The 24,399-nt window shown below is 38.3% G+C and overlaps 1 protein-coding gene across 3 annotated transcripts in view; it reads right to left on the minus strand.

The window, feature by feature from the left end:
* Window positions 1-24,399, minus strand: part of LDAH (lipid droplet associated hydrolase) — a 111,696-nt gene that overhangs the window by 65,195 nt on the left and 22,102 nt on the right. For 2 of the 3 annotated variants that reach the window (XM_058682638.1, XM_058682639.1), the window contains exons 3-4: window positions 17,095-17,238; window positions 2,846-3,015 (exon numbers count right to left, since the gene is read on the minus strand). In XM_058682638.1, the coding sequence (XP_058538621.1) occupies window positions 2,846-3,015; window positions 17,095-17,238 (314 nt within the window). The remainder of the gene's footprint in view (window positions 1-2,845; window positions 3,016-17,094; window positions 17,239-24,399) is intronic. The other variant, XM_058682640.1, reaches the window with a different exon arrangement.

Below are 24,399 nucleotides of genomic sequence, written 5' to 3' on the forward strand. Positions count from 1 at the left end.
TGAGAGCAAATCTTCTTTTCTCAGTCAACTGATGGAAATGCTAATCTCTTCTGGAAACATCCTCAGACATACTGAGAAATGTCTTACCAGCTATCTGGCTTTCCCTTAGCCCAGTCAAGTTGACACATAAAATTAGCCACCACAAATGGGGGCTCCTAGGTGGCTCAGTCGGTTAAGCATCAGACTCTTGATACTGGCTTGGGTCATGATCTCATGGTTTGTGAGACTGAGCCCCATGCCCAGCACAGAGCCTGCTTGGGATTCTCTCTCCCTCTCTCTCCGCCCCCACCCCCACACCTCTGCTTGTGCATTCACTGTCTCAAAATAAATAAATAAAAAAAAATTAACTATCACAAATGGTAATGCTATTATTATTTCAAATATGCCAAGGACTCTTTTCTTTAAAATATGTATTTTTTAAGTGTTTAAAACACCTGGGATAACTAATAACCCAAAATTCTATTCCATATCAGTTTGCTATACTCTATTTGACAGGATAAACTCACCTCTATACTGGGAAATACATTCTTTTAATTTATATAGATCTATGTATCTACATACTTGATTGTACACCACACAAGTGGAATCCTAACTGTAGTAATGGTGTGGCAGGCATCCTCTGACATGGCTCCCAGTGATCCTTACTTTCTAATATTCATGCTCTAGTGTAATCTGTTCCTCGAGTCGCGGGGGTGGGGCTAGACCTAGTGATTTACTTCTAACAAATGGAATACTGTAAAAGTAATGGGATATGATTTCTGTAATGAGGTTACAGTCTGTGACTTCCATTTTGCAATCAGACTCTTCCTCTGGCTCTTCTACCTTAGTTGCTCTAATGAGGCAAGTTAGAAAGACTCTCCCATGTTAAGGAACTGAGGGTGAACTCCACCCAAGTGCCAGCAATGAACCAAGGTCATCATTCCAAAAGCCCTCAAGGAATGGAGTCCTGCCAACAACCCCATAAGTGAGCTTAGAAGCACCTCTGTCTCAATTCAAATCTTCAAATGAGACTGTAGCCCTGGAAGACACCTTGATTGCAGTCTCATAAGATCATAAGATCAGCCAGATCCCAGACCCACAGAAACTGTGAGAGGATAAACGTGTATGGTTTTATGCTATTATGCTTTGGGGCAATTTGTTACTTGCTGTTGATAACTAATATAGTACTTAACTTAATTAGTGAGCCAATGGTTCCACTGTCATTTCCATCATCATAATAATAGCTAATACCTATTGTGGAACTTCTAAGGTCTAGACAGCATTCTTACTTCTTTATATAATTCCTCACAAAAATCCTTTGGGGAACAATTATCCATATTTCACAGATGAGGAAACAGAGGTACAGAGATACTCCATAACTTGTCCCAGGTCACAGACAAAATATGACACTGACTGTTTGAACGTAGATAGGTGTCTTAGCTCTGGAACCAGGGCTTATGGCAACTGTGTAAACAGAAGCACTGAGTGGCAGGGCTGGGCACTGTGAAGATGGTAACCTCATCACACAGTACTGGAGGAGATTTAGAAGGCACAAAAGAGATTAGAGGCCAAGCCAAATGCTAAAAACAGAAATGAAATCTCTCCTTTCTGATTAAGATGGCTTATCCATGGGAAAAAAAATAGAAACAATAAAACAGCGAATGGATTGCAATCTTGAATTTATCAAAATCACATTCAGAAATGAAAAATACATTTTCTTATACTCCATAAAAGAAAGTTAACAATTTCCATTTGGTATTAAAAAACACACCCACGGAGGCTATAGTTGTACATTTCCTAAGGGCGATTATAAGAAGTAAGTGTGCCAAGCTGGTAGAAAAAGAAAATTCCTAGTGAGCTCCGAAACTCCACTAGATGTATTTTATCATATGGAATGAGATTCCAGGAAGGAATCACTTTCAATCTTGCATTTGGATTACAAGGTTAAATAGTACTCCCTCACACCCTGTACTTATGTAAGATCACAGTTATCAGACCTATGGGTTAGTGTGTCTCCTTCACGAGACTTTGGACTCTCTTACCTCAAAGGCTGTCTTACTCACTGGGATGTCCTCGAAACACAGCTCAGGGCCTGACACATGGCCAGTGTTTAATATATGTTTATCAAATAAAGAAATGCTTTGTTGTGAATTGCATCCATTCAAAAGGTCATTTCAATGGTACATGTTAGTGAAAGTACAAGTTTCTGTTTCAAGTCTCTTCTAGCTCACCAGCTTTCTTGGGCACTTTAAACAGGTCTCTGTGTCTTCAGTGTCTCACTTAATATCTGACACCTAGTGGCACCCAATAATTTGAGAATGAATAAGTGAATGTCTCAAAAAGGTTGCCAAGCTGTGGAACAGATAAGGGCCCAGACTTATGACCTAATAAAGATTTAGTGTTCCATAAAGGGCAGCTGTTGTTTGCCTACTGATGATAATGATGATGATAATGATGATAAATTTTCTTCCTTTTGAAAGGAGGCATGAACATTTGCAAAATACTCTCCCAATAAAGATTCTTGCTGGGTCGTAGCTGGTAACTGCTCTTCACTATTCTTTTATAAAAGACAATGAGTTACATACAACTTCAGAATTCCAGGTAACCCTAGATTCAATGGCATCCATCTGGAAAAATCCCTACCTCTTACCGTATTATTTTTTGAAACACATGGAAATTTCATGAACATACATACACTAACACAGGCCCACGGTAATACAAATAAAAGTAAACATAGCCACCAAATAACCCCCCTCTCTGTTTTACTGATCAGTTAAACAAGAGACAAAAGGGGGAAGGAGAGCTGAGGAGGATTTGTGCAAGAGCATCATCAGGCACCTACCGTCACCGCCTGAGGCATACTTACTGGCAGTTCAGGAGCAAGCTTCAAAATCTCAAGGGAAATATAGCAGCCTATTGAATGGCCAATGACCACAAGTTTCATTTCCTTTGGCACATGAGTTCTCAAGAAAGCTAGCTTGTGTTCCACTTGACCTTGTAGTCCATAGATGTCTTTGATTTCTTGAGCATTTGAATCTAAAAGCAAAAGATATGAATATGTTTTCACTCAATTAGTGAAAGTAATAAATTCACTGGGAAGAATATCTAAAAAAACTAACAACAGTAGCAGTCACCATTTATTTAAAGCCTACAAATGTGCTAGCTACAGTGTTAACCACTTTATTTAAATTACATCAACCAGTCTTCACAACAGTCCTGGAAAGGAAGTATTAGTGATTTCATTTTATAGATGAAAATACCAAAGCTCACAGACATTAGGTGATAGACTGACAGTCACACACCTAATAAGTGAGAAAGGTGAGATTCAAACCCAGGTTTTGTCCTCAAAGCCCATGAACTTTCAACTATTCCATGAACTACAGTTCGCTTAGGCCACTAGTTTTTAAACTTGATCAGGTATCAGAATCCTCTGCAGGACACGTGAAAGCGGTGACTGCTGGGACCCACCACCAAACTTCCTGGTTCAGTAGGTCTGGGTTGGGGCCCAAGAATTTGCATTTCTAAGCATCCTGGACATGTTGGTCCCAGGACCACACACTGAGAACCACTGGTTAGGCCAGTTTATATTATTAATAGACAACTATCCATGACAGTGCTTCATTATTTGAGGTAATTTTTGTTTGAAGAACTTTGACTGAAGGGCTTAAGGAGAAATGTTGTAATTGTTCCTTTTAACCAGCAGCCTTAACTGAAATATCCTTTCTTCCTTTCCTTCCTTAAATGAACTGTCTTCTGGAATCTTCAAGAGCTAATTAAAACTTTAGCTAATGTCCAAGAAAAATGAATGAGCCTTCCTTTGTGTTTAACCAGTACTCTCTATCCTTATTACAACCCTTTATCATACTTGTGTTATGGTCTGCTTATTTCCTCTCGGAGGCTGTGAGCTCCTTGGAGGCAAGGTCCATCTTTTCATCTGTGTCCTCTGTGACTACTAGCACGCAGTAAATATTTGTGTGGTGTGAAAATATGTACTGACTAGACATTCTCTGAGGATGCTGTCAGCTCTGATATTCTATACATATAGAAAACGTCAATAGGTTTTCCTTATGAACCTGTAATATTTCAAAGTATCATAAGGTGTAATAAATTCTTTATTAAAATTTGGATTACTAGAATTTGACTCCTACAAGTTACTCATGCGAACTATAATGAGCCACAACGTGGCTCATTCGAAAGGTACCCGAAACTCATTGCAAAGGACTGCTCTTTAGTTTTATCTGTACATGCTGTTTTCATTTTCTTCAGTGCTCAGCTCCCCCCCTGTTAATCAGGCCAACTCTTCTTCATCCTTCAACCTCCCAACAAGTGTCATCTCCTCTGAAAGACCATTTCATGATTCAGTAGGCGAGGGGAAAGTAGCCTTCCTTTCAGTTCCCACAACATCCCATCCACGTTTATCTCACCACACTACTCCTGATTTATTCCTACTTTACAATTTATGTCTCTTATCTCTGTCTCCCAATGCCTGGCATACAGTTTCTGAAGACCTTTCTACCCAGTCAGTGAGGCTTAGTTCCCTTTTTCCATGGTATTACTGATGTCTCGGGTAAGATGTGTTCTGCCCTAATCCTTCTTCCTACGTCAGCCTTGAATCCATTCTCCGTTTAACAAGGAAGTTCAGCATCAAACAGACTTGGGAAGAGACAGAATCTGGAAGTCTGACTTTGGTAGGGCCCCTGATAGCTCCCAACCCAAATGTTTATTTAATATTACACTTAAGTTTGAGTGGTTTATGCTTCCCTCTCAGTTTATCTTCTCTGATCAGTCCACCCAGAAGGGATCATATTGTTCTCAGATACTCTAAAAACAAGCATCTGTAACACCTGCAAGCCAAATCCTTTATTTTTCAAAATACACAATGTTTGAAAATGTCAAAAATCTTCCTTTCGTTGGGATAGTATGGTGTAGTAAACATCATGGGTGCTAGGGGCAAGATAAATCTGGGTCTAAATCCCAGCCGAGAACCTCACTAGGAGGGTGGCTAGGGCAAGTCCCTTAACCTGGCTTCAGTGTCCTCATATATAATGGAGGTAGTCTTGGCAGTGTAAACACAACGCTTCTGAAGCACAGAGCACAGCTGTCTGGCATAAACTGTGACAGAAATGATAGTTACGATTGCTGTCACTTCAGTTCCTGTCATTTATGTCCTCCCTCGAATATATACCAAGGACATTTATGTGGATAGTGTAAACAGAAAGGGAACGAGCTAAATGCAGTGAACATTTTAAAACTTCACTGGCAGCAGAAATAACGTTCTAAAAGATTATATTTTGGATAAACTTTAATGCATATTAAAATTCAAAAGATTACTCAAACGAGTATTTCAGAAGTAAATCTGGCTTTACTTCTGGGAACTCCTCAGAAGATTCCCAAGGTAAGCATGTTACTTATTAGTGTCTGCTGTAGTAATGAGATTAAAGGAGAAAGCACTTTCTAGAAACAATGTTGATAGCAAATTTAAATGTGCTACCTGGACATTATTTTACTAGCAAAAACTAGAAGTTAAAAAGCTATAAACTTCACTACATATTTTCATATTTTATTTTAATATACTCTGAAAAAATGCTAGAAATCATTAACTTACTGTCCACAAAATACAGTAAAAAAAACTACATTCAATTGTACCCAAATCAGAAGAATAATAATATGGAAATTACTTAAGCTATTCTCTCTATAGAAAAATGTACTCCAAATTACAATCAACAAAGTATGTTTGGAACATAATCTTTATCCAGATACAGTCTTAAATATGATACTGACAATTCCATTTTAGAACCTGGCCCTATTTCTTAGGCCCATTTCTATGGAATTTACTTTATAGCTCATTTACTGATGCTGGAGTTTATTTCAAAAGGTATATATAATCTGTTTCTACAAAGTTCATAGAGGAATTAAGTAATATTAGCACTTCATATTTACTTTTCATCTAGTTATTCAAATTGATTGATCCAGTTATTAACATTGTCAATCTTAGATCAAAATATTATGGGAGTGCCTGGGTGGCACGTCAGTTAAGTATCTGACTCTTGATTTAGGCTCAGGTCATGATCTCACGGTTTGTGGGTTCAAATCCTGCATTGGGCTTTGTGCTGGCAGTGTGGAGTCTGCTTGAGATTCTCTGTCTCCCTCTCTTTCTCTCTGCCCCTCCTCCCTCTAAATAAATAAATAAGTAAATAAATAAATTAATTAATTAAAAAATAAATTAAAAAATATGTATCCCTGACAGATTCAGGATACAGGAAATCTGAGAACTATTATTTTGTTCCATTTCACATCAACTGAATTGACCACTCTGACAGAAAATGGTGACTAGTTGGCTCATGGTGACTTTGAAAATACAGATATAAATACAATATACTCCCTTTCCCTTCAAGGAGTTCAGAATCTAATAAGAGCAAACAGAAATAGATAAAAACACAATTGTAAAACACTGAAATAAGTATATATCAAGCATTTCCTCGAGAAAAGGACACATTTTTACTGCATCACAGCTGAAAGGTAATGCATACTGGTTTCATGAAAACTACTGTGTCCTTCTCCAAATAAACCAAGATAAACATCCAGGAAATATTCCTTACTAATGCATACTACTATAAATGTATACTCTATACACTCAAATGCAATCTAACTAACAAAATTGGAGATTAGCCTACATGAGCCTTTTGCTGGGACTGAGTCTACAGACAGTAGCTCTCCGCTCTCACACCAGAATTTCTCAACTAGTGGACTCTTCCATCCTGCCCCCATCATTACTCCAAAGCTATTTATTAATAATAACTTCAATTAAACAACTTACATAGGGATATTAAAAGGCTAAAAATGGCACTTCATATTTTAAAGAATGCTTTGAGGAAGACATATATGATTTACTCTTCAGGTAAAGCTTTAAAAACACAAAACAATATCACATGTTGTGCATCATTACATTCATGTCACTACAAATATAATCTACTCTAAATTATAACTGGAGATAGGATCTAAAAATGAAAATTTTCTGTATTGTTTTATTTATTAACAGAAAATATTGAGGCAATGATGGTAAATATGGCCATTATGGCAAAGTGTTAACTATCAAGAGAAAATCAACTAACGGAATCTTGGACTGTTACACTACTGTTTGTACTTTTCTACATTTAAAATTTTTTTCTCAAAATAAAAGAAAAAATTTTAATAAAGAATGCTTTGGCATATTGTTCTTACCTATCTTACATCAGTTTTATAGGGGAAACCACCCTTCACTTCTTCATTACTTTCTTTTTTTTTTCAACGTTTTTTTTTTTTGTTTTTTTTTTTTGGGACAGAGAGAGACAGAGCATGAACAGGGGAGGGGCAGAGAGAGAGGGAGACACAGAATCGGAAACAGGCTCCAGGCTCCGAGCCATCAGCCCAGAGCCTAACGCGGGGCTCGAACTCACGGACCGCGAGATCGTGACCTGGCTGAAGTCGGACGCTTAACCGACTGTGCCACCCAGGCGCCCCTCTTCATTACTTTCAATGGAATACAAAAGCCCCAAAGGACTTTACCTAGATTTATGCCAAATATTAGTGAAACAGTGGACATGAACTGTCTCTAATTCTTTATGCTCATTTAATTTACTGATCCAAAGGCCTTCCTTTTATGATGCTGCCCTGAATTTACTAAGTCGATGTGAAAGCACACCCTCATAGTTTAGGCCCTGATTGTCCCTGGCCCCCTAAGTAGTTCTGTAAACTCCCTGTATCTAAACATTGGTGTGACTCTGTTAGCCTTTAAGGTATGTAACGCAGTGACGTTAGGCACTCTATTTAAAACTGCTATCAAACAAAAACCTTTGTAAAACCCAAACATGCCTTGTAAAATAATTTCTAATTATTATTCTCCAAATAGATGGTGAAAACCAGGGTCATCAAATTATGCTTTCCAAAACCCTGACAAAACCCAATGATCTGCTAAAGATTTCAATGGGGGAAAATATGGGAAATGAGAGAGAAAGAGAGAGACAGATTGGTTCAGCAAGGAGAACATAATGTTATTACAGTAAATAACAAAAGCTCAAAGGCATAAAAGTGTGAGGTGTAATTTTGGAAAGTGATGAGTTCTGTGTCTATGGTTATAGAGAGGTGGGACAAGACAAATGAGGTCGGAAAGGAAGGCTGCAACTAGATCAAGGAGGACACTGAACATCACCAAGGAGTCAGGGTTCCACTGCATGAGCAGTAAGAAGATACCTAAGGTCCACAAAGAAAGGGGCAGAGACCCAGTAACAGGACACTAACTGCAGTGTCACTCTCCTTAGTCCTGCTGTGCTTCATACTTCTGTCTCCCCCAAGACTCTACAATTTGCTTGATTCTTAACTTCTTTTCTTGCTCTGCCCTTTGGTTTTCTGTCTCTTCCCACTTACTTAGAGACTTGTTTATTTCCAATGACTGTGAGCCCCGAGCATTGACTGACTGTCCTTGCCTTGGGCTCATCTAACCATTCCATTTTACCATCATGTTCCTCTGACAATCAAGGTTCTGGCAAGAGAGAAAACTCCATTTTTCTCTCTTTCCTTCTGTTTGAATACTGGAATGGGAGTGGTTTATTGTTTCTTTGGATAAGCATGACCCAAATTCATCATTAGTTGAAAGATTGTATAACTTTTTTAGGTAATGTTTTATCAGCTGAAACTAAACCACTGTGATTTCTAGCTTTTATGTTATACTTTTTGAACAAATGACTTAAAATAGTTGATAATGAATCTGCCATCAAGTAAGCTGACTCTATAGTAAATCAAAGCCAGAAAGAGTTTATACTTCTAATTCCTCACATTTTCTTTTCACGCTTTTTTTTTTTTTTGTCTTGAATCACCCCCTCCTGACATCGGTGAACATCTGTTCTCCCAATTATACTCAATTTATGATTGTGATAATGTGGTGCAACTAGAATATTATTTCCAACTGTTCATAATTTTAACATGTGCTAATATGAAGCAAAACATACTTTCAACATTTGATGGGTGGTTATAGCTTATGTCCTTTCTCTCAATGATTACATCTTTTTCACGCCATATTTTGCATGTCAAAAAACCTGTACTTTAGAGCAATAATCTTGGACGATGAATAATATATCTGTCCTGCCTATCCAAAGCAATCTACCATGGATTGCGTTTGCAAACACAACTTTCACTATGTAAAACAGATGAAAGCAGAACTGTTCTGGTTAAATGAGGGTGCAAGTGGGGCCCACAGCACCCTCCCCTGCCCTGCACAGAGGTTTTGGCTCCTCAGAACAGACAGAAAGGCACCAACCTGGGGCACCTGGGTGGCTCAGCTGGTTAACCATCCGACTTCAGGTAATGATCTCACTGTTTGTGAGTCTGAGCCCCACATTGAGCTCTCTGCTGTTAGTGCAAAGCCTGCTTCAGATCCTCTGTCTCTCTCCCTGCCCCTCCTCTGCTCGCATGCTCTCTCTCTCTCAAAAATAAAATAAACAAAAAAATTTAAACAAATTTTTAGAAAGGCACTAACCTAAAAGGCGGAGACTGGAATTTCATGTAATAACCAAGTAGGTTGCCAATAAACCCTCGATGATGATGAGCTGTCCATTCACCCTCTCTAGATAAACCACAGCTTCCTTTGGCCCTCTGGTGGCCCTCTGGGCTAATGCCTCTAGATGGCACTGTTCTCATTAGGGAGCAGAGGAACCAGGCTCTAATTACTAAGTTATTAACTCAATAGTAGAGAAGCAGCCTAAGCAACAAGTATACTCAAAGTTATAAATAACAAGAACAATAAAACAAGAACTAAAGACATTTCTCAGAAATCCAGACATACAACAGTTAATTTCTACTGGTTTTCCTCACTAGTGTTTACTGGTGAAGATCTACAGTTAATGGTTATGAAAATGTGGTCTCAGGACTAATAGTATCAACATGACCCAGGAACTTGTTAAAAATGCAAATTCTCAGATCCCACCCCACATGTATGTGAATCAACAACTTGGGGTGACACCCACTCATCTGTTTTAACGAATCCTCCAGGTGATTCTGATGCTGACCAAAATTTGAGAAGCCCTCATCTAGGGTTACTCTTTGAATCTATTTTCAACTTTCAAAGTTGCTCATCATGTTCAAATGCTTGGTTTTGTCTTCACTTAAGGACTTACTGTTGATAACTGAGTTGAATGTTGCTCTCATTAGGTAATTCAGTACACAGCTTCTATTGTAGATGGTCTTTCTCACCCAGGTTAAGAATGTAGGAATCAGATATGTTAGCTAATCACCATTACATTACAGAAAAGAGGATGCATTATCCTTCACTGAGTATCCCGAGGTATTTCCACTACTTCCTGGCTCCCTCTATCCTGGGCTTGTCTCTTCTCTTGCCAGAGGTTAAGATAACAGGCCAGAAGGGCCGGCAGCTTCTGGAGGTTTAGCATGTTAATTGAGTCTGTTTTCTAAGAAGAATTCTTTTAACACCTCTGTTTTCCAAACAGCAAAAACACACTTTGAGCAAACATATAAATTTCCTTACAAAGGAAAAACTATGGTATTGAACCCCCAAATTTCTTTGGGCACATTATGAAGAAATAGATTAAAACAATAAAGATGTATCTTTTAAAATAGTTCATAGCAGAGCAAGTATCTTGCTCTACATTCTGTCCACCTTCAGTTACATTTCAATACAATGGCTGTTGAAATAGATGTTTTTAATCAAGGCAACAAGATCTGTGTATTTAGTTTCACTTACTACTGCTCTGAAAATCTCTCATGCTAGGTAATCAGGATCGACTTACTTTTCAAAGTATACCCTAGTCTTTTGCAAAGTGTAAAAGACTCTCAATCTCAAGTGAATTGCATTCATAGAGGGACACAAGGACACACACACACATGCACACAAGTGTGCGCAAGCACACACAATAACAGAGAGAAAAAGACACTATGAAAAAGGCACTTCTGTCAAAATTCTGCCACTCACCAGCAGGTGATTTAGCCTTGTTGGGCCTCATTTTCTTTCCTTAAAAAATAAGGGTTCATGGTAGGATTGCTGTAGATACTTTTAGATCTAAGATTCTATAATTATTTTTATTTCTTTAAAGTTTTTTTTCAAGAGTGGAAACTTTCAAACATACATAAAAGTAGAGAGAATAGTATAATAAACCCCCAAGTACCCATCATCCACTATCTATAATTGTTTTTCTTCAGCTTTATTGAAATATGATTAACAAATAAAAATTGTATATATTTAGGTTATACATGATTGTTTTTACGTGATTTGATATGTGTATACAATGTAAAGCGATTACCACAGTCAAATGAACATATCCATCACCTACGCAGTGTAGTGTAAGTACCTGACATTAAGCTTTTGATTGACGAGGTATCCACTTCAAAAGACATCCATCTTCAATAAACATATTGCCATCTCTATGACACAGCTGCTAGCAAAACAACCAGATAAGGAACTATACCACACACCCCCCCCCCCTCCCCCACAAAGGTACCTTTCAGAAAGCCTTGGGTAATTTAAATAACTGACTGTTGTGTAACCCACTTCTACCTTCCCAAACCCTGATTCTGGCTCTACAGAGTAAACCTCCAAAATTGTAGACCCCCCACCCTCAGACCCTAATAAAGGCAGAGCCCCATATCTATTCCCCGTGCCATGTACCCTCCAGGAACTATAGGTAATAAATCTTGTTTCCTCAGAGTTCCCTGATGGTATGATGGTTTCTTGCTGAAGTGAATCCTGCGGATCACAATAAGAACCACAAGAGCCAGCACAGCCATAAATATGTGCCCTGATGGAGGAAATGTCTGTGGAGCTCCCTACCAGCGATGTGTGTGTGGGCAAGTGCTGTGCTGCAGGCATCCCTAACTAAGGGCACTGCCATCAGTAGGCTCGAGATGGAGGGAATAATCACCTCTTCTCTTTTTTGTGATGGTGCAAACACCAAGATCTACTCTCTTAGCAAATTTCAGTTATACAATATAGTATTATTAACTAGAATCATCATGCTGTACGTTAGATCCCCAGAACTTATTCATCTTACAACTGAAAGTTTGTACCCTTTGGCCAGTGCCTTCCCATTTCCCCCATTCCTCAAATCCTGGCAATTAAAATTCTAGCCTCTGGTTCTGGGAGGTTGACTTTTTCAATTCCACATATAACTGAGATCATACAGTATTTATCTTCCTGTGTCTGGTTTATTTCACTTAGCAGACTATCCTCCAGGTTTATCAATATGTTGAAAAGGTAGGATTTCCTTCTTTCTTATAGCTGGATAATATCCCATTGTGTCTACATATACATTTTCTTTATTCATCCATTAACAGACACTAAGTTGTTTCAATATCCCGGAATTATCCATATACTGTGAATAACGCTGCAATGAATATGGGATATCATATCAGATATCTGAGATACTGATTTCATTTCCTTTAGACATATATCCAGGGGCGCCTGGGTGGTTCAGTAGGTTGAGCGTCCAACTCTGGATTTCAGCTCAGATCATGATCTCACAGCTCATGAGATCAAGGCCCATATCAGGCTCTGCTCTGACAGCGCGGAGTCTGCTTGGGATTCTCTCATTCTCTCTCTTCCTCTCTCTCTGCCCCTCTGCCACACACGCTCTCTCTCTCAAAATAAGTAAACAAATATTTTTTAAAAAGATATATATCCAGAAGTGGGATTGTTGGATCATATGGAAGTTCTATTTTCAATTTTTGAGGAATTCCCATATTATTTTCTATAATGGTTGTACCAACAGTAAAGAAGGGTTCCCCTTTCTCCACACCTTTGGCAATACTTGTTACTTTTTTTTTTTATCTTTTTGATAACAGTCATCCTAACAGATGTGAAGTGAGTCTCACTGTGGCTCTGATTTGTACTTCCCTAATGATTAGTGAGGTTGAACATCTTTTCATACACCTCTTGACTACTGAAAAAATCTGTTCATTCTTAAATCAGAGTTTTAATTTTTTTGCTATCAAAGTATGTAAGTTTCTTATATATTTTGGATCAGATAGATGGTTTACAAATATTTTGTCCCATTCCACAGGTTATCTTTTCATTTTGTTGATTGTTTCCTTTGCTGTGCAGAAGCTTTTTAGAGATAGTCCCACTGTTTATTTTTGCTTTTCATACCTATACTTCCAGTGTCATATTCAAAAAATCACCACCAAAACACTGTCAAGGAGTATTTTTCCTTATGTTTTCTTCTAGAATAAGTTTTATGGTGTCAGGCCTTAATGTGAATATTTAATCCATTCTGAATTAATTTCCAGTATTTCAGTTTATAAACTGTATTTCAGTTTATTCTTCTGCATTTGGATATACAGTTTTCTGAACACCATCTACTGAAGATGCTATCTCTTTCTTCATTGTGTATTCTTGGAGCCCCTGTCAAAGATTAATTGACTTTATATGTGTGTGTCCATTTCTGAGCTTTCTATTCTATTCCACTGGTTTGTTTTTATGCCAGTGTGACACTGTTTTGATTACCACCTTTGCAATATAGTTTGACATCGTGAAGCATGACGCCTTCAGCTCTGTTCTTATTTCTCAAGGTTTGTTTGGCTATTTGGTGCCTTTTATGATTCCATATGAGTTTTAGGATTTTTTTAATTTCTTTTTTCTTTTAATTTTTTTAACGTTTATTCATTTTTGAGAGACAGAAACAGAGTGCAAGTGGGGGAGGGGCAGAGAGAGAGGGAGACATAGAATCCAAAGCAGGCTCCAGGCTTTGAGCTGTCAGCGCAGGGCCCAATGTGGGGCTTGAACCCACAAACCATGAGATCATGACCTGAGCCGAAGTCGAACACTTACTCGACTGAGCCACCAAGGCACCCCGGATTTTTTTTTCTATTTCTGTGAAAAATGCCATTGGAATTTTGGTGGGAATTTATACAAGGATTGCACTGGATCTGTAGATCTATAATTCTACATAGAAGATAATTAGGGAAGTAAAAAAAGATGGTGGAAGTGTAGCAGAAGAAATCTGAGCTACTAAAGTACTGAAGTGAAGTCTGACTTACCAAAGGCCTGAGCACAGAGTGGAAACTGAGCAGAGAGGAGTGGAGGGTTTCCGGAGATGAGGGTTCTTTTTAATGTTTGTTTGTTTACAGCATGCAGAGGAGGGGCAAAGAGAAAGGGAGACAGTGTCAGAATCCCAAGCAGGCTCCATGCTTGTCAGCACAGAGTCTGATGGGGGGCCTCATCTCACCAACTGTGAGATCATGACTTTAGCCAAAGTTGAGAATCGGATGTTCAACTGAGTTATTCCAGGCGCCCCTGAGATCACATGTAATCTTACATGTGATATCTTAAAGAAAGAGGAGGACATAGGAAATCTGGCTGATGACTTACCTAACAATAAACAATGTAAGTCCAACAGATTTGTTGTAAGTACAGGCATATTTTTCCCTAAGTGCTAGCAAAGAGACAAGTTAAAATGAGTAAATTAAGTGAAATTGGTGGGGTGCAGGGGCGGGGAGGAAGGAGATTAAATTCCATTCTCAGGAGCTGGTATCTCATGTTAAAATCAACTTAAAGTTAACACAGGACTCTGGAACCAGAACTAACATTTCAGGAAGCTGATCTTTACTACCATATGTGAGAATTAAGAGGGGAGGTCAAAAGCCAGGGAGCTGAGATGTTCACAGTGAGGTGACACACAAAGAGTTTGAGCTACGGCTTCAGGAGGGAAAAGAAAAGAGAACCAAACTCCATACTAACAACAGAACCAAAGAGCCATCAACCTTGTAGTCATGAGGGTGGTTCTGGTTCCTAAATTCTGCAAAAACTACATTGTGTCTTGACCATATGTTCCAGTTAACAGCCAAAAACAGGATGTGGATAAAAATAAGACACCTCTTAGCTGTCACCCGTTTCTTCAAATAAGGCAATTATTACAAATTTAGCACACATGCAGATGTTCATGAATGTGGGAAGAAATTCTACTTAGAACAGAAACTTCCCTCATTACTCAAGGCTTCAAAGAATGAGTTTCTTTTTTTTTTTCTTTTTAATGTTTACTTATTTATTATGAGAGGGGGGAGGGAGAGAGAGAGAGAGAGAGAGAAAATCCAAGCAGGCTCCACACTGTTAGCATACAGCCTGACTCAGGGCTCAATCCTATGAACTATGAGACCATGACCTGAACTGAAATCTAGAGTTGGGGGCTTAACTGACTGAGTCACCCTAGCACCCTCAAAGGACCAGTTTTGAAATACTTCTGAGGACAGACCAAAGGCAACTATTAAAACCTGATTAAATATTTAGTAAAACTATTTCAAGTAGTAACTGGTATGTTTTAGTATTATTCAGGTACAATATATATTCAGGTATATATACATATATGTATATGCTGACCTATACTTGTGATCAGATTTGGAATGTCAATACGTAACATTCGTGGGGCACCTGGGTAGCTCAGTGGGTTGAGTGTCTGACTCTTGATTTCACTCAGATCATGATCTCAAGGTTTGTGAGATCGAGCCCTGAGTTGGGCTCTGTGCTGACAGTGTGGAGCCTGCTTAAGATTCTCTCTCTCCCCCTCTCTCTCAGCCTCGCATTTGTTCTCTCTCTCTTTCAAAATAAATAAAGCTTTAAAATATATGTATAAAACATTCTTACTCATGACTGTCCTGGACTAAATGTTTGTCTCCCTTAAAATTCTTATATTGAAGCCATAACCCCCATGTAATGGTACTGGGAGATAGGGCCTTTGGGAGGTAATTAGGATTAGAGGTGGTCATAAGGGTGGGGCCCTAATGATGGAATTAGTGGCCTTGCAAGGAGAGACATCAGAGAGCTTCTTGGAGCACATGAAATTGTTCTGTCTCCTTCCCTGTCATATGAGGACACAAAGAGAGAGAGGCCATTTGTAAGCCAGGAGGAGGGCTCTCCCCAGAACCTAACCATGCTGTAACCTTCATCTTGGGCTTATAGCCTCCAGACTACTAGAAAATAAATTCCTATTAATCAAGCTACCTAGTCTATGGTTTCTGTTATGGCAGACCAAGTTAAAACAGTGATAAAGAGCACAATGTAAATATTAAATTATTTTTAAATTCCAGTAATTTTTAGGTCTTAAGAATGGTTTTAGATTTATAGAAAATTTTTACTGATTAGTACAGAGAGTTCCCTTATCACCTGCCCTTTTCTCCCTCCCTACCCACATGTGGTTTCCCATATAATTAGATGCTCAGTAAAATGCTCATACCACAGGAGAGGCACACCAGAACGAGGAGCAACTCAGCAATGACACCACAGCCACCTCTCTCCCACCTCAAATTAACTAAGGGACATGCTTAGGACAAATGGCCCTTGAATGAGATGCCTACAGAGACGTTAAGTTGTTTTTTTTCCCCTCTCATTGTTTTATTTTAGAAGAGTGAACATGCCAAATTTTTATGCTTTAGCATAAAAATACTTGCTTTTAAGCAAGTAATTTGCAGCTATATGGTTTTATGTCCTGCATTGCCTCCAGCAATGGAGTCAGAGCTCTCTCCCCAGGTCGAAGGCTCCTCCGTGTCTGGCCCTGCCCAGCACTGGCACACCTACTGAATCTCTCTCCCTGCTGTGCTAATTCTTCTGCCTGTTACACCTGTGCACTCGCCTCACCCCCTAGATCCAAATTCTACTCAACTGTCAAAACCCATCTATTCCACAAAGTCTTTTCAAACCGATACTGTGTTCTCTCCTTTGTTCACTTCTTCAATATCTACATGATTAGCAGGCCAGGGTTTATCACTTAATCAATCTCTAAATGTTAGAGTAAGGGCCTCTTTAGAGTAAGGACCATGGCTTATAATACTTTTTTCCCCCACCACCTCGTGGTACAACTCTGGAGATATAGTGCTTGATCAATAAATATATAGCTGATTACTAGCTGGTACACAGAAAAGGCAAGTTTTACACACATTGTTTGATCTGCTCAAATTTTTAGAGAAAATTACCTTAAAAAATTAAAATGACTCTAAAAACCCTAAAATTACCAAAATGTGAGAGCCTGGGCCCAATACCACAAGCAGAGGTTTTCAATGATGTAACTCTTAACCTTAGCAGGCTTTCCAGATTCATGAACACTCACTCACTGTAAAGGAAAGCAGATGTTAATAAAGACATACCATCTGAGGTTGTAAGAATCTTCTTGTCTTTGGGCGCCAAAGCATGTCCAGCATGACTGATAACCCAAATTGGAAAGCGTCTGTTTGTTAAGGAGTACAGAGCCTTTGCAAATGGTACATAAAAGGAACAAAAACCTGGATTACCTAAGAAAAGAAACACAGATCTTAGTTAACCAAAGCTAAGCTCACATAAGAAGATGTGCAGAGTGGAAACGATGGATTTATCCTCACACTTTCTTCCACAAATCTGTTAACATTGACACATACACTTCAATTTTAATATCCTTTCTGCCTTAAGTCTGGGAATGATCGCTCAGAAGATTCCTGCTCCTGCTTTGTTCTCCAACTGTTTCAAGATAAATTCTTCCTCCCTATTCCTTAATAAATGGAGCCACCAACCCTACACCAAATGCTCAAGTACTAACACCCGGTTTCTCTCTGTTCTTCACAGCCAATTTCCTAGTAAGTCCTGTGAACTTGGCTTCCAAAATACATCCTCACACTGTCTACTTCTCTCCATTAGCATTATCATTTCCCATCAAGTTTTCTGCACTAGTCTCCCAATGGGAGTTCTGGCTACTCTTGTCCCCCGGGAATCCATTCTTCAGGTACCCAGAGAGATACCCTCAAACTTCAGACCAAATCATAGCTGTATCCTATTTAAACACCTTACACTGGCTTCCCATTATCATCCTATTGGTTTAAAGTCATTAATCTTGCCTCTAAAGCCCTTCAAGATATTATTCTGCTCAGTTACCAAGCTGCATGAAAACAAATCAGTGTAAGAATCATTCACAAAGCGTACTTTGAGGAGTGTACTGAGTGTTTCCTTGTCATTTATCACAAGTACTTCTATTGTAAACATATGTATAGTTTGACCTTTTGGGAAAAAGACCACCAACATATAGATTTTTCTTGTGTATGTACAGAAGGTATTTTTGACATGGGTTTGCTATAGAGAAACAGAATGAATAATAACCTTTTAGAAAAAAGAGTCAATCTGATATATCTTAGGGGGAAATGACAGTGAAATGGGGTTTCATCTTGCAGTCACCATCTGTATAATGCTTTCACAGACACTAGTTCATTTCCAGCAATATCTATTGTACAATTTATTATTTTTTCATGCTATTAGGTTTCTCTTCTTTGTAATTAGATGACATGGTTTTGTTGCACTGATATGACCTCTGCCACCCTTGTCAAATGACACTGATTTCTTCATCATTTCAGTTTTCTTGACAGGGAATGTAGCAAAGCGGTTAAGGGCACAGACTCTGGAGCCAGACTGTGGGAGTTGGAATCATGGCTTTGCACTTATTAAGTGTGTGACCTCTGGAAAGTTATTTAACCTCTCTGAGCCTTGGTTTCCTTGTCTTCAAAATGAGGATAATAACTGCACTACCTAATGTGAGAACTAAGTGAATTAATAAAGGTAAAGCACCTAAACACTGCTCGATGCGAGTGCTGTATAAATGTTAGCTACTCAGACGTGTCATGGCTAGCGATGGCGGTAAATGGTCTTGTCGTCCATATCGCTAGTCTGCTTCTGTTGCATTCAGACCTAGTGACTTGAGTTCTAAATTCCTTTTTGTAACTGTGCCAGTGACATCTTTGTTAAATAGTACAGAAACTTCTTTAAATGCAGTAATATGTTCTCTGGTCAGCTGACTGGCTGACGAAGAGAGGAGAGGTGTACAGCACTGGGGCTATAACATCTAAGGTGGGTGTGGACAGCACTGTTTCATGTTTTATATTTAAATCTTTAATAAGTTTGGAATATTTTTTAGTATCAAGTACAAAGTAGCAATCCAACTTCTTTCCAAATGATTAGCCAAGTGCCCCAAGACCATTTATTACATAACCCATTCTTTCTGCATTGATTTGAAATGTCTTTCAAATTCAACCCTGAATTCTTACATTTGCTTGCTAATTCTGATTCCAAATAATTCCATTTATTTTTTCCTTTTCTCCTCTGCCAGCACCATACTGCCTTGATTACTACATTGTTTTTCTTCCTTCCTTTCTTTTTTTTAAAAAATGTTTCGGTAACTGGCAGGCCAAATCCCTTCTCTTAATTTTTTCCCCTAAATTTTCTAGGCTGGTGTCATAACCTTTAGAATTATTTCCACCAGGTTCAATTTTTAAAATTTATTTTTGGAATTCTGATGAAATTCACCTCATTTATACATTAATTTAAAAAGGTTTGATGCTTTTTATATTACTGAGTATAATCTTCTGGGAGTGGGTTATGTCTCATATTTAAATGTTTTAGGTCTCTCAGCTAAGTTTCACCATTTTTTTTCACATGGGTAGAAAATAATAGTCATCAACATTTTAAAGTGCTAGAAATTACTACATGCTAGGCAGCATTTGAGTGCTTTACATGTATTAACTCATTTAGTCCCAACCTGAGGTAGTACTATTATTACTTCCATTTTATGAATGACGAAACTGAGGTACAAAGAGGTTGAACAACTTGCCCAAGGTCACACAGATGATAAGTGCTCAATAAGTACTTGATGACTGGAAGAGTATACAAAAGAAAATAGTAATACTGAATTTAGAAAAGAACATAAACTACCTGACACTGATTTCTTCATCATTTCAGTTCTTCAACATAAACTATCCGGTTTAGGATCTTCTGCATACCTTGTATTAGTTAATCTTACAAAAGCCCCACAGAGTAGCTGGCCTTATCATTAGGAATAATGAATGGGCAATTACTTGCACAACACCTGGCACACAGAAAGGGCTGAATAAATGGTAGCTATTATTACTATAATTGTTATTATATATTTATTTTTTTATTGAATAAATCTGACATGTCGTGTTCTGTAAGTTAAAGGTGCACAGCACGTTAAAACTGGTTTAAGGAGAATCCAAAGATAACACCTACATGAGTTAGATGCAATAATTACCACAAATCACAATGAGTTACAATATGGACCTGAAAAGTACTAGCTAATGAATTGCTACAAAACAATTTTTCCACCTATCTCTGGGTTCTGAGTTCTCTTGCTTAATGACTATAAGATCTTAAGCAAATACCTTGAAGCTTTCTTGTTCACTATTTTGTCATCATCAAGTAAATGATACTTTCAACTGCTTCATGTTCATTTCATTCTATTCAGTACTATAGCTTCTTTTGTATATTCTTTTAGTTACCAATTATTTACTACTGATCACCTTCTACATGGAAGTCACTGTGTCAGGCACAAGACAGTTAAAGGCCTTTTTATAATTCATATTCAGTAGGAAAATATATACATATAACTAAATACATAAAGAAGCTAATTCAAGAGTGGGAGAAGTTATATGATGATTGTGGGAGGATCCTCAAGGGAAGAGATTAGGGTGGCCTGAGAAAAATGTTTAAGGAGATGACCTTTAGCTAAGACCCAAAAGATGAAAAGAAATCGACCTTGTAAAAATTTGAGGAAAGAAGATACCAGAACAGGAGAAGAACAGGTACGAAGGCCCTCAAGCAATGAAGAGCTTGGCTCCTGAAGAAACAGAAGAGTCCACAATGGCCAGTAAGTATCAGGAAGATCCGACTGACAAGTGAGATAGAAGTGGAAAATGTAATGCAAACCGTTTAAATGTCTTTGCATACTTCACTGCTTAAATATCATGGCCCTTAAATAACACTTTATGAACCATGAATTTAACTTCCTGGTTAGGAAACCACAAAAAATTGAAAGGGTCTTATTTCTGCAGCTAAAATCAGATATACACACATTCACACATGTATGTATACGTGTATTTTCAGGTATAGGGATGTTTGAAAACATTTCAATACAAAACTGCTAGTAAAACTTTTTATCAAAGGATATCAAAATGTGTTATAAATATATGCTTGATCAAACATATAGTCAAGTGCTTGAGTAACATATAACAGAGGCTGTGGTGACCATCTCTAGACCCCAACTGCCAATAAACTATTCAACGTTGCAATTGTAGATTTTTGCCTTCCACTTAATCTTGTAGGAGACAAAACCTGCCACATATAAAGTTAATGTGGCATAGCATCTATACAGAAGGTTGTCAGATGGAAAGAACACTGGGCTTGCACATGGAGCCTTGTCCACTCCATTTCTGATCACTGTACTCAAATCTAAGACATACTGCATGACTCTATTATCCCCAAAGGACCACTGGAGAGTTATAATGACTCAATATATTTTACAGTGAGTTCTCAAATTGGTTCCCTTTGGTCATTTCTCTATTTAAAGAAAGTCCAAGGATATTGTTACTTAACAGAAATTCTACAACAAAGCTTCACTGGAAAAGACGAAGTTAAATTAAAAGTTCCTCAATCTGAGGATTCTAATAAATCACTCCTCATTATCATTACCAACTTAAAAGTGATTAATTTTGCTAGCTGCAAAAGCAAAGTGGTTTAAAATGACATGTTACATCAATCTATCAGAGACAGACTAAATATGATGTCTTCAGTGGTTTAACAATCTTTGAAATACTGTCATCCTAATTTTCCCCACAGTATAAATAGATTAAGCCCAAATATAAAATACAATTCTGAACTCCATAAACTAATGAACAGCACCAGCCTTCAGCTCCCATGAACTCCAAGGAAAAGGGCCAAGGGCAGCAATGAGAATAGAAGGGCAAACATAAAAGAACACTGAAAAACTAAGAATGATCTGAAAATGTCAAAGCACCACAAAACAATGACACCACAAAGCAACAAATGTTTTAAGCTTCTTTCTTCACAGTGTCTTCACTGAACGCTCCCTCTATCTGTCTCTTCCTCATATTTTAAACCTGGCTCTCCCCTATGGTGGACTCTTCCTTTCAAGCGTCCACAGTAGAGCCTGCACTCTTCTCTAACACCTCATGCACCTCAAGGAGAGCAAAGACTTTTGCAACACAAGCTTCCCAGCTCTGAGGGTAAGTGAGTGAGTGAACGGACACCTCTGAGTAGGGAAGCACAGGGAACTGTCAGCTCCACCTACTCGTCTACCTTATTGCAACAACCTCTCCTCCTCCATTTCCATCTATCAACTTCTTAGTCACTCTCACACATTCCCTGAAAACCCTGGCCCTTAAATAACAATTTTAGGTGCCATTCCATGTCAGGAGATTTCAAAATCTGGGTAGATTCACTGAGCCAACACTTTTGTCCCATAATTCATTACCCTGATCAAATTCAACGAACTTCCTGCACATGAAACTTAAGCAACTAATTCTGATAGCCACAGCCTAGGATCAGTAGTAAGCATATCACAATCTCCTGGAAGGCGTGTTAAAACACAGACTGTTCCACCCCCAGAGTTTCTGGTTCAGAAGGTCTGGGTGGGGCCCGAGAACCTGCATGTCTCATGAGTTCTCAGATGATACTGCTGGTCCCAACACCAACTTTAAGAACCACTGGTTTAGATTTTTTCATTACCCAGAAATGGTTAACATTCAAACCATTCTACCTCTGATAGGTCAGACTTCACTCCCAATATACCTGCTATTCCATCACAGTGCTGCTCAAAATCTACTTGTTCTCAGTTGATAATTCCTTTCATCCTGTATACCTGCTATTCTCAATGCTGACCACTTTCCTCAGGGCCCTTATCTACCCTCTGCCATATTTATTCTCAACAGATCACCTCAACTCTTAATTAGAAGAAAAAACAGAGCTCAGGAGGCAGGAAATTACTTTACTCTCTCTGACGTGCTTTCACACTTTCTCCACTTTGGTAGCTAACTTCACCTCCTTCATGCTAGCCTCTGAAGAATATCCTGTCTCCAGTCCAAGACAACATTTCTACTTACCTTCTCAATCCTATACTCTACCATGGCCTCAAATCTCTGCTCCATCAAACAGTACTTGTCATGCCTATAATTTCAAACTCTCCCTAGCTGCTATTAAAGCATATGTATTTTTAATTTCAATAGATGCCAACAGACTGCTTTCTAAAATGACTGTTATATCATGAAAGGAAACTGGAAATTTTATTTCCAGAAGAGGTTAAACGGAAGAGGTTTTGGGTCAGGAATCTTAGGCCAACTGAAAACAGAAGCACTATACTGAGAAGAGCTTTGATTAACTGTTACTAAACACTGAAACTTCCTACCTTCTTTCCCTTGTTCAGCCCTGAACATTCACAAACAGGCTTCCACTCCTCAAACAGGATATTGGGAGATTCCTTCCTAGGAAAACTGAATGACCCAAGAAATAGGTAGAGATAACTGAAAGCTGGAAATTCTCCAGTGAAATGCTGGGTTCCTCCCCAATTACCCTTACCCTAGTGTGGGATCTAGGGTGACCAGCCATCTTGCTTTGCATAGGACTGTTGTTGTTTTAGTACTGAAAGGCATGTGTCCTAGAAAATCTCTCAGACTACAATAGCTGGTCACTCTAGGCACACCTGAGGACAAGCCTCATCCCTGAACACAAAGATTCCAATAGCTGTTTGTGTCTTCCTCTTAAAAATGAAAGGGTAGTCAGGATTACCAGATATTTGAGGAAAAACAAATGCTAATGCAAACAAACAGAAAAAGGAAGAAAGTAAAAAACTCTAATAATGCAAGAAGCCAAAGAAAATGATAATTTATCCATGAAACAGGTGACTATAAAAAAGAAGAGAAAACATAGCTCTTAGGATTGAAGTATATGACTCTCTGGTTTAAAAGGGTACACAAAAACCTATAGTGTATGAAAAAAATATCCATACAAGGTGCTCTATGGTAAAGTTTCAGAATCTTAGAACAAAGAAAAGATCTAAAATGCTTTTCCTTGCAGGTGAGCTTCAAATACAAAAGATAAAAAATCAGAATGATATCAAGACTTCTCAAAAGCAGCTCTGGACCGTGGAAAACAGCTAAAATGCCCTCTAAATTCTAAGGAAAAATTATCTCCAAACTAGAAGTTTAAGACATTTTCTGACATGACAGATCTTTAAAAGATTACTTCCCATGTACCTCTTCTTAGGAAGTTACTAAGAGATGTGCTTAACCAATAAAGCAAGAAATAAGAAAATGTGGGATCCAGGAAATGGAATCTAACTCAGGAGAAAAGTGACAGGAATTCCCAGCATGGCCTGGGCAGCAGACCTACAGAGCAATCAGTCCAGACTGGAGCCAATGAACTGAGAGTTCTGGGAAGCGTATCTCCAAAGAAACAAAACAAAACAAAACAAAAATGAGAAAAACAAAACCAAAACCAGACTGATTACTCAAATGCATTAAAAGAACGTTTTTCTCATTTCCTAGAGAATAATTTTAGGATAAATTAGTGATTCAAAAGTAGAAAACTAAGCAAATAAGACAATAATTACCTCAGAGAGAACAACA

Source organism: Neofelis nebulosa, chromosome 9 (genome assembly GCF_028018385.1).
Source record: "Neofelis nebulosa isolate mNeoNeb1 chromosome 9, mNeoNeb1.pri, whole genome shotgun sequence".
NCBI classification, from domain to species: domain Eukaryota; kingdom Metazoa; phylum Chordata; class Mammalia; order Carnivora; family Felidae; genus Neofelis; species Neofelis nebulosa.